This window comes from Lupinus angustifolius, chromosome LG02 (genome assembly GCF_001865875.1).
Source record: "Lupinus angustifolius cultivar Tanjil chromosome LG02, LupAngTanjil_v1.0, whole genome shotgun sequence".
In the NCBI taxonomy this organism is placed as follows: Eukaryota; Viridiplantae; Streptophyta; class Magnoliopsida; order Fabales; family Fabaceae; genus Lupinus; species Lupinus angustifolius.
In genome coordinates, this window is record NC_032010.1 from 4,799,622 (window position 1) to 4,810,483 (window position 10,862).

Sequence of the window (10,862 nt, forward strand, 5' to 3'; positions counted from 1 at the left end):
AAGATCAAGTATATTGAGATCCTTAGTCATATAAATGTCTAACAAAAGATTACATAGTTGAAATTGCCATAACCCAATACCATTATACACTCTAAGACAAGCTTTTATAATAGCTCTCTACAAATAGATGTATTCCCATAATTATTAAGCACAATCTCCATATAAAAAAATATATTTTACTATCATACAAAAAAAACAATAATTGAAAGGGAGTTTCCTTACATTTTTAGATAAATAAAAAATTATGTGGCTCAAGTCTCAAACATGCAAGCTTCATATTATTAGCACGACAATCTAACCATTCTAATAATTATTCATACTTGATCCTACATAGCTCAATTTGCAATGAACAATATCATTATACACTTTAAGAGAAGCTTTTATAATACTTCTCCGTATAATGGATATATTCTTGTAATTATTAAGCATAATCTTTAGATAAATTATTTTTATTATAATACAAAAGAAGAATAATTGAAAGGACAAAACTTAGTACAGTTCCATAGGTATTAGTCATATTGGTTTCCAATTAAAATTTGCCATGTGGGTAAAAAAATTTACACCCAAAACACGTGGTTGGTATCTTTCTTCTTTTCCATTGTTCATTCCTAGTACTTCTTCCCCCTTTGGCAAGTTATAACATATCCAATAATTCCATTTTTCTCTTGCAAATCATGTGATTTTTTTGTGCAATATTTAGTTTATTGAACCAATATTAACAAAACAGAACTGATTTCATAAAAACTTAAAAGTCTAATATCATTGGTAATTGATACTAACAGAATTGGTTTGATAAAAACACAAAGGAATCTTTGAACATTTATCTGTATTGTTTTTTGCAATCCCAAATTTTCAAATTTCATTTTCTATTTGTAACAAAACTTTTTCCCAATCTGCAAAAATATTACGAATGAAAAATGCATACACAAAGGAAGAACTTGATGACGAATGAAAAATACATACACAAAGGAATCTTTGAATTTTTTTTATATTATCCTTGTTTGTTGTTATGTTATTAGTGAACTTGATGACCTAAGGAAGAAATATTATGAATGAAAAATGGAAAAAAAGAAAGATAGTAATCACCTGTTTTTGGTGTAAAACAATTTATCCATGTGACAAGTTTTAATTGGAAAATAGAACTGCATATAAGTTATGTCCTGAAATGTGTTTTCTTGTGTTTATAGGTTAAAAAAAGTGATATGGCCCATCTAGGTCTTAAATATGTGAGTCTGTGACCTTCGTGTTATTAACACGATGCTCTAACCACTTGAGTTAATAGGCCTTTGATTTTTAAACTTGAGAAGCTATCAAATATTAAACAATGGTCATTTAGTTTTAAAAAAACAATTATTAATTTTTACCATATGAAGGAACAATAACTGAAAGGTATTTTCTTACATATTTTTTGAGAAAAATAGTTGATTTAGCCCATGGAGATTTTGAACCTTCAACCTTTGTGTTATTAGCACGATGTTACAAGCAACTAAAATAATAAGCTTCTTGTCATTTAATTTTGATAAAACTTCAAACAAAAAACAAATAAATTTTTATTGTACAAGAGAATACCGATTCAATAAGATTTTTCTCGCACTTTTTTAAAGAAAAAAGATGATTTAGGTCATACATATCTCTAACTTGCGGCCTTCACGTTATTACTACAACGAAATTGATTAAATGGTCATATGGCCCATGCATGTCTTAAACATGTGACCTTCATGTTATTAGCAAACAAGTGGGCTAATAGACCTTTATTATTTATTAATGAAATGACAATGTAGATATTGAACGGGAGCATATCTGTTGTCCCATAATTTGTGTCATTCCATGTATTATGGGTTTGTAATTGGTCAGAAAAATATTTAGTAATTAAATTTTAATTTAAATATATTTTTTCTGACCAATCATAAGTTCATGACATATGGAATGACACAAATTATGGGACAGCAGGTGTGTATTTGGACATGCAAATTTTGTGTCATTAGCATGATGCACTACGTAATTAAGCTAATAAGCCTTTTGTCATTAGCAGGTGTGTATTCACACTATAACATTGACACTTTAAACGAGCAAATAGACATTTTGCCATTTAATTTCAACAAAACTTATATTAAAAACCAATTATTTTTATGGTACAAAAGAACAACTGAACTAATAGGTCTGATAAATGTCACTTAGGTCTCTAACTCCAGATATTCACATTATAACCGGATTCTCTTGCATTTTTAGATTAAAAAATTATATTTTGGCCCATGCAGGTCTCGAACCTGCGACCTTCGCGTTATTAGCACGACGCTCTAACCAACTGAGCTAATGGGCCATTGTATTATAATTTGGACAAAACTATTAATAAAAAACATTGTTCACTTTTTTCTATATAAAATAAAAATACTGGAAGAAGATTTTTCTTGTTTTTAGAGGGAAATAGGTGATTTAGTCCATTTAGGTCTTGAACCTGTAAACTTTGTATTATTAGCATAACTAGTAAGATACCCATATATTTATACGAGACATTATTTTTTGATGCATGGTTAAAGTACACATGTTACTCACGCATACACATGGTTAAGAATATACATGTTACCTGTGCATTATTACTATAAAGATCACACAAGTTACACATATATTCACATGGTTAAAGATCACATATGTTAACCATGCATTCAAATGATCCAAATCCATTCAAACATATAAAGAAATAAATGATAATGATATTGTGAAACTTCCTATTGAAAATATTACAATAAAAAAACATATGATATAGTATTATATCATATGTTCATTTAAAGATGAACCACCACCAAAAAGATAAGCATGTGATCTTGGTTAGCACACAAAGTTGTATCATCCTCATCAACATTAGTATTTCCAAAATCACCACCCTGACAAATAAAAATGTTTCTTGCAATTAGGTAATTTGGTCCAGCAAAAAAAAAAAAACTTGAGCTATACAAATCATATAATGTTAGAATTTAGTGGAATTTAACAAACTTCATTCTCATTTATGGAATTATGAAGAACAAAAATACCAATAATATATTAAATGCAAGAATGGACCCTCTCATATAATTTTTTTTGATTAGACTAGTAAGTTTAAAGACATGTCAATAGCACAACAAACCCACATGCCTAAGATTTGGCATACGTGGAGAATGAGAATTTTTTGCTTCAATTTCATTAATCCCTTGAAAATATCATATGAAAGTTTGACCTATAATAATTCATTCCCAATCACAGTGTGAATTTACAAATTATTCCAACCGATTGGTACTTGAGTTTAAAATAATAACACATGTTATCATCTAAGGAATTAAAGAGAATATCAGCTGATAGACATCCATTTGTGGTGTTGCCAAAGGTATGGATATGGAAGGCGTGGAAGGCAGACTTAAGACTAGAAACAATTCCAATTACATTGGTTGGATCTGGCCAATTCACAAAATATTGTACAAAAAAGATCATATATTCTTTGGAAGGTAAAAACTTACCATTTTCCTTCATGAATAATGTAAATAGGTCCATCGTCGCCCTCATTTTTTCCCTAAAACTAATAGACCTTTTATCATGTAAACAATTATTTCATATGCTACAAAAGAACAACAATTGAATGAGATTTTATTATATTTTTTAGATAAGAAAAGGTGGTTTTTCCCACACAAGCTTCAAACATGTAACTTTCATTATTAGCATGACTTTCTAACAAATTCAACTAATAAACTTTTATTATCGACAAGTCTTCAAATAAAACCCAACCAAACCACAAAACATGGTTCAGGTCAGTTTTGTAGTTCACTTTTTTAAAAGAACTATTTATGATTTTGAAAATTTAGGAACCGTTCAAATCGAACTAAACAACATATTAAAGACATAAATAATAAAAAATAATATTGTATTATTGTTTGGATTCTTCAACCAAATTTATATGAATTGTATTATTATATATATATTACTAATTATGAATTATATTGTTATATATGTTACTAATTGTGTATTGCACCATTATATACGTGATGATTCTTTTATTTTTCTTCCTAAATTATGAAAGAGAAAAAATGTTGTTTAGTGTGAGAAAATAACTTATCTTTTTAAAACCACTTAAATGTTGACCTATGCCTCATTTCATTTTCTCATTTCAATTTTTTTAATTCTCCCATCTTCTCACTTAAATTTTATACAAATTATTATCAAGAGAATAAATTAAAGGAAACATATGTCAACATTGAAGTAGTTTAAAGAAATAAAAGTATCATCATTGATATATATGATACTACTAAAGGATATTGTCTTTTATTAAGGGATAGTAGATTCATATCAACTATATTGCTGAGGTGATTAACAACATTAGTCCTTTGTTAAGGGAATAATGACATGTGCATATCGAATCTGATGGTTGGGATCCTTGGAGATCCTCCGTCTCAGATTCTGCCCCAATTGTATCCCCACTAATTATAATGTGTCATTCAATTAAATAAAAAAAATCATAAAAATAGAATTATGTTAGTGAGTGTGTTGGATAGAGACAAAAAAAGACATGTTTTGTTGGGACAGGTGATCTCTTTGGTTTCGGGTGTACCAAAAAAACAAGCAGTTAATTGACTCCGAAGTCTTTAAGTCCTATCTTCATTATTATCTGTAACAGGTGCAGTGATGATAAGGACTCAATGGGGCTTGGAAGCTTCATGAAACATTGTAGAAACTGTGAGGTCTGTGGTGGAAGATATAAGGGTTTTAAGCAACATGGATGAAGATGAAGTTTTCGCTTTTTCTACGAAGATAGAGGCGCCTTATGATTTGGCTGTGCAAATGAAGCAAATGGGTAGGCATGGATGAGGAAATGGCAGGACTCAATCTTGGTGACCATAGGATTGAGCCATTTGGTGGTGCACAAGTCTAATCTCTAAATCAGTTTTATTGGTAGTAGTAGTTCATGTATTTTATAACTCTTTTGTTGTTTTGAACCAATAAATTTGTATCATTATGGAGAGAATATATGTGATTAAGGCTGAGTTTTTTCCTAATAGTATAGTGAATATCGATGTTGTATAGTATAGGGAATATACTTTATCTGTTTGATAGGTTTCAACCTTGGTGGTGATCATAAGATTGAGCTATTGGGTGGTGCATGTAGAAGTTTATGGTGATAAAGATTGGTCAAACTATGAGTTAGTCTCAAATAATTTATTATATAAGCAAGAATTGTTATAGATATAGAATTGTAAACTCAAACAATAACTAACTTAATAAATATAAACTATAGATAAACTTAAATGAAATGAAACTAACAAAATCTTAAATAAAATCATGCCCTATCAATCCAACTATACTAACAATGCACACATCTAAGTAGATGGTTTTGTAGTAATATAGTTCATGTACTCTATCACCCTTTTTCTGTATTGGGTGAGTAAATTTTCTGTATGTGGCGACTACATTAAGTAATGATCATCATATATACAATATTTAGAAATACAAATGTAGTAGTGATTCTCCTAGATTAGTTGTAATTGTGTTTAGCACACCTGCTAATCAGATGCATAAAAATTGCGATTCACAATCGCAAATGCGTCTGCAATATTGTTTTGGCAGTCTCCATAATCATATTATGGCGGCAATCCTAGCTGCATTTTCCTGCTATCACATGCAATTGCGATGAACACAATGTAAAGCAGAGTAATTCTCTTAGATTGTGTCTCGCGTTTGATTATAATTGTTAAACATAATTCTTAATGTAGCCTCATAAGCAGCAAATATAGCACCATTCACGACAAACGCTCTAGCAACCGCAGTTTCTACACCGCGCCAAAGCGCAGCATGCCCTTCTTCTCGAACAATCTTCGCGAAGCAATCGAAAATGCCTTTGTATTTCAACGAAGACGGTGTTTGTGCCTGTAGTCTTGTCTTTACAACATCAAAAGGGTAGCAAAAAACCCAACTAGTTACCCCTGCTAACCCTCCTGCTACCAACATAGTATTCAAGCTTTCATCACAGTTTTTTCTGCAACCCGGGTGAAGTTGTTCCTTCATGTATTCATATGTCCAAAAGTACACACCATGGGAAGGTGCATCCCTTATCATAGTGATGAAAAGTCCTCTATACATGCCTACAAGTCCCTCATTTTTCCATATATTTTGAACTACTCTTATAGGACCCTTACAGGACCTAGAAGGAGGCAACTTTGTCCCACAAATGCCTCTAAGTTGGACTTGAATCTTAACTAACTCCACAGGAGAAATAAGAAAGCTTTGGAGGGCACCAGAACCAACTCCTCCTAAAACAACAGCCTTGTATGAAGAAGGGTCTTTAGCAGCAATATATGAGTCAAATGCTCTTGTCAGAACTGTGTAGGATTGGAAAACCATAGCATTCTGCCACCACAAAACAGAAGGTAATCAGTATGAGATAATGAAATTTAGTTGCAGTTACATTTATTACCAAGGATTTGAGTTCTTGTAGTGAAGCCCCGATTCGATTCGAGAAGTCATTTATTTGGTACCTATGGAGGAGTGAGAACTGTCGTTTTAACACTTCTCAGGTGATTTCATCCAGAAACACAAAGTTTATGGCTAGCTGATATTGCCATTGCCCATCATCATTTAGCTATATTGCATTTCTTTTTCTCGTTGCTGGTCATATGTATAGGCCAATCTTCTGGATATTCATTGATATCAAATACATAACATTCCTTTGAAGTGATGTTTGTTCTCTATTGAAGTTTATGTGATGTTTGTTCAATGCTGTGTGGTTGTTTCTCACTATGGCCTAAAAATATACATGCACACTCACCCTTGTGGATAAGGTAGGTGGGTGAACAAAGATGGTTTGAATCATGGCAATGAAAATTTATTGCTAGCACAACCTAGTTTGATATTTGTATTTCACTGAAGACGGTGTTTGAGCCTATAGCCTTGTCTTAAAGAGAAAGCATAAGACCCAACTTCTTACCCCAGTTAGCACAGTCCAGTGTCACAAATAAAAGGTTTGAAAGTAGTGAAACTAACAATTCTATATTTTGGTGTGGCAAGTGGTGTGTGAAGGTTATGGTTTTAAATTATGAAAATTTAGTCTTTTTGTATGTGACGATAAGCTAATGTATATTTGTCATTCTTAAATCCCATTAGGCTCAAATCTCTCACCAAACCACCTTTTTTTTAAGAGTGGACTCCTTCCAAGAGATGTCTGGAGTTAGATTGTGACACATGTCTAAGCAAGAGATCCATGACCTATATTTTAAGTTGTAATTTAATTTAAACAAAAAACAAAAAGGTAAATCTGAATTGCAAGAGAAAAGAAAAAATGCATAGACTCTTCCTCTTATCACTGTACCACCGCCGTCGACTCACCCACCGCCCTCTCCTTTGGTTACGACATTTCAATCCACAACCACCTCGTCAAACATGCTGCTTGGGTACAATACAATTGAATTGCAGAGAAAAGAAAAAAATACAGAGGAAAAAGCTTTTTCTCTTCAACACTATACAACAATTTAAATCATTCATAAAAAAGAAAGGACTTCCACCAAAAGCAGAATAATCTTCTATAGGCCTAGTTGGCACAAAGAACATGTATTATCTAATAAAAACTTGAGGGGCGCATGAGGAAGTGAGGGGCGGTGGAGGAGGAAGTGAGAAGAAGCAGACATAGGGTGGAGGTAAGCCCAAGCAACCTGTTTGATGAAATGGTTGTGGATTAGGTGTTGTATCCGGAGGATGGATAGTGGGTGAATTGATGGGGTGGCATAATGTTGAAGATGAACAATCATTTCCTATGCATTTTTTATTTTATGTGCAATTCAGATTTACCTTTTTATTTAAATTAAATTACAACTTAAAATATGGATCATTGATCTTTTGTTTAAACACGTGTTGCAATCTAACTTCGGTAATCCTCCTCCTTTTTTAAGTGGTGGTATGAATAAGAAATCTGAAGCAAATGATATATCCAAATATCACATTTTAATTCAAAACCTTAAAATATTAAATTTAGGTCTTTCTACTTGTATTTGATTTACTATCACCTTTATCTCATAAGATAAATAATCTTACTAGTGCACATATGCCCACCCACTTAATTAAGCGCTCTAGTAAAAAAAGTTAAATTTCTGATTGATTTTTATAATTTCACCAAAATAGTGAAAAAATTGGTAGGTCATCCTCATGTTCCATAAATGATTCTCTAATATCTTAATGTCCTTTTCATCTGCACGGCAATAGAGTCCTCAACATTATGATAATAAGGTGAATATTTTTTTACTTATTGATTTTAGGGACTATATACCTTATCCTATAAATAAGACAACAAGTCAACAATCATAAAATCTTAGTCCTATCAAATGGGATTGGCTGCCAGAATTAAGAAGTCATAATATTATATTATAAATCAAATTATGTTTCATTGATGAAACTGATCACTAGTTTTTCATAATTGTTTGGCATATGCATGTGTTTGATGTTATAAGTATCTGGCTCTAAGCTCATATTAATAAATGAAAGATTATCTTATATCATCATTAACTAACATAAACCTTTCTCCTATCTTTATAATTCGAGTTATCTAAGTAAGAGCTAGCAAAAATGACCTGAAGAGTAGATGCAACCAATGGTGAACCCATGCCACGGTATAGAGAACATGGTCCTTCCTTAAACAACATATGTCTAAGGATGTTAAAGGCAGAACCAGTTGTTGACTTCTGTTGTCTGACCCTTATTGTGTCTAATGGATGACCAGAGATAACAGCAGCAATGCCTCCAAATCCTCCTGCTACAAACTCCTTACCCCAACTACTTCTATTAACTTCTTTCCAAAAATCCATTATCTTATTATTATTCTTATTATTACTCTTATTCCTCAAATCACCATAACTTATTTACAATAAGGTTGTTGTCATTGTTATTGTTGCATTACACAACTATCAATGTTTAGTATTATTATGTTATAATAACCAAAGTTAGCATATAAGTTGCCTAAGAATTCATGTGAAGAGTTGCAAATGGAATTTTGTTTTCTGGGTTCAAATTGCATGTCTTTTCACCTCCCATTTCTTGAGAGAAACAAGAAAAAATAGAAAGTGGAAAAAAGTCATTGGTTGCTATATCCTTTGCTATTTTGAAGAGAATATAAATAAGAGGCTTATAATGCACACATCATAGATACATGCCGTTTTTTAATGGGTTATTCATTATTTGCATACTTGATCATATATTTAATGACAATGAATTATGGTATATTGGCGTGGACACTCCACACTCATGAAGAAAAAGAAGGAAAACTATCATGGAAATTTAAGTCCCATGGTTCTCCATATATTAAGTACATTATTTTTGAAGTTTAGGACACTTTTTAACATTCTTGTACTTTTTTATTAGTCCTATAAACTTGTTTATTTTAATTTAAGTCATTCTTATTAGCCGTTGTATATTTAATGTCGATGTGGCAGACAAATTGTCACGTCAGTGTTGGCAAATTTCGATGATGTGCGACTTTGTATTGGATTTAATGACTAAAATGTGCTAATATTTTGGATTTTGTTTATGGAATGCATTTAAATTTTGGTTTTGAAAACCTAAAATTAAATTTAGATAATCTTGAAGACCTAAGTAAGCAAAAGTGTGCTTCTCTACATATGCACTTTAGTATCCTTTGTTTTTGTTTTCTCTCTTGTGTTTCCTCTGCCTAGCTAGTTGCCATTTAATTGGGTGTAATGCATACATCTAAAATATATGCTTTTTCACACATATATTAATGTAGCTTTTGCACCAACATGATGGGGAAAAAACATGTGATTCTATCTACGTTTGATTTGATTTATTTATAAACAGACTGGAGCATGACATGAGAAAGTAGAACATTTTGTTCTACTAAAAGGAGTGTAATTCAAAAACAATTTAATCAACACTACCACAAAAAATGTACATAAGTATCAAACTAAATTAATGAAACTGAAGGGTTTATTGCTTTAATATTGGGCCTGTAATACAAATTACATATGTCAGTGACTTATATATTATTTCTAGTAAGTTATCCGTGCATTTGCACGGGGCAATAATTTTTTTGGCACATTGTTAAGAACAAACATGTTATCCATGTATTCGTATGTTTAATAAACACATATATTATTCGTGTATTCGTTTGGTTAATAACACATATTACCCGTCCATTCTAATGATTAATAACACACATGTTACCCGTGCATTCTAATAGTTAAGAACACACATGTTATTCCTGCATTCATTCATATGGTTAAGAAAAAAAAAATGTTATTTGTGCATTCATATGGTTAAGAGTACACATGTTACTCGTGCATTCGTGTGATTAAGAACATACATGTTAAATGTACATTCTAATGATTAAGAAACACACATGTTACCTGTGTATTCACATGGTTAAGAACATTCATCTTACCTGTGCATTCATATGGTTAAACAATCACATATTACTCGAGCATTCTCATGAGACATTGTTTTGACGAATATTTAGAAGCACATAAGTATGACTATTATTAAATGTATATTTTAGTAATATTGTTAATAATTTGATAAAATAAAGTGAAATATATAGAAACATAAAAATTGTGAATTAATTTCATTGGATATATTTTCTAATATAACGACACAATGTCTTCATAACTTTTGTCGCATAGTAAGACATGATAATATATTAATCATCCATAAATTGACAAATTATGCAACATAATGATCAAATATATAGTAAGACATGATAATATATAATTGAGTACAAACTATTATTATCATAGTAATATGAACACATATGATATAAATAAACATTTGATCATAAAAATCATGAGTTTCATAATTATTGTTACAAAGTATCAAAATATATAAACTAATATTGTTATATCTGCAAT

General features: G+C 31.1%; 1 protein-coding gene and 1 non-coding gene across 2 annotated transcripts; both read right to left on the bottom strand.

The window, feature by feature from the left end:
- TRNAI-AAU lies at positions 2,247 to 2,320 on the bottom strand. The gene has a single exon. It is a non-coding gene; the product is annotated as a tRNA-Ile (tRNA).
- On the bottom strand, positions 5,405 to 8,992 carry LOC109328845 (mitochondrial arginine transporter BAC2-like). Its single transcript, XM_019562461.1, has 2 exons — positions 8,577 to 8,992; positions 5,405 to 6,366 (listed from the first exon to the last, which is right to left on the bottom strand). Exons 1-2 carry the CDS (start codon positions 8,808 to 8,810, stop codon positions 5,680 to 5,682), a joined length of 921 nt encoding a protein of 306 aa, XP_019418006.1. The 5' UTR covers positions 8,811 to 8,992; the 3' UTR covers positions 5,405 to 5,679.

Excerpts from the sequence above, each read along its gene's own strand:
- LOC109328845 (XM_019562461.1), bottom strand. The coding sequence starts at position 8,810 with ATGGATTTTTGGAAAGAAGTTAATAGAAGTAGTTGGGGTAAGGAGTTT. Across the intron at positions 6,367-8,576 it reads TGGTTGCATCTACTCTTCAG|AATGCTATGGTTTTCCAATC; the intron begins GTCATTTTTGCT and ends TTGTGGTGGCAG.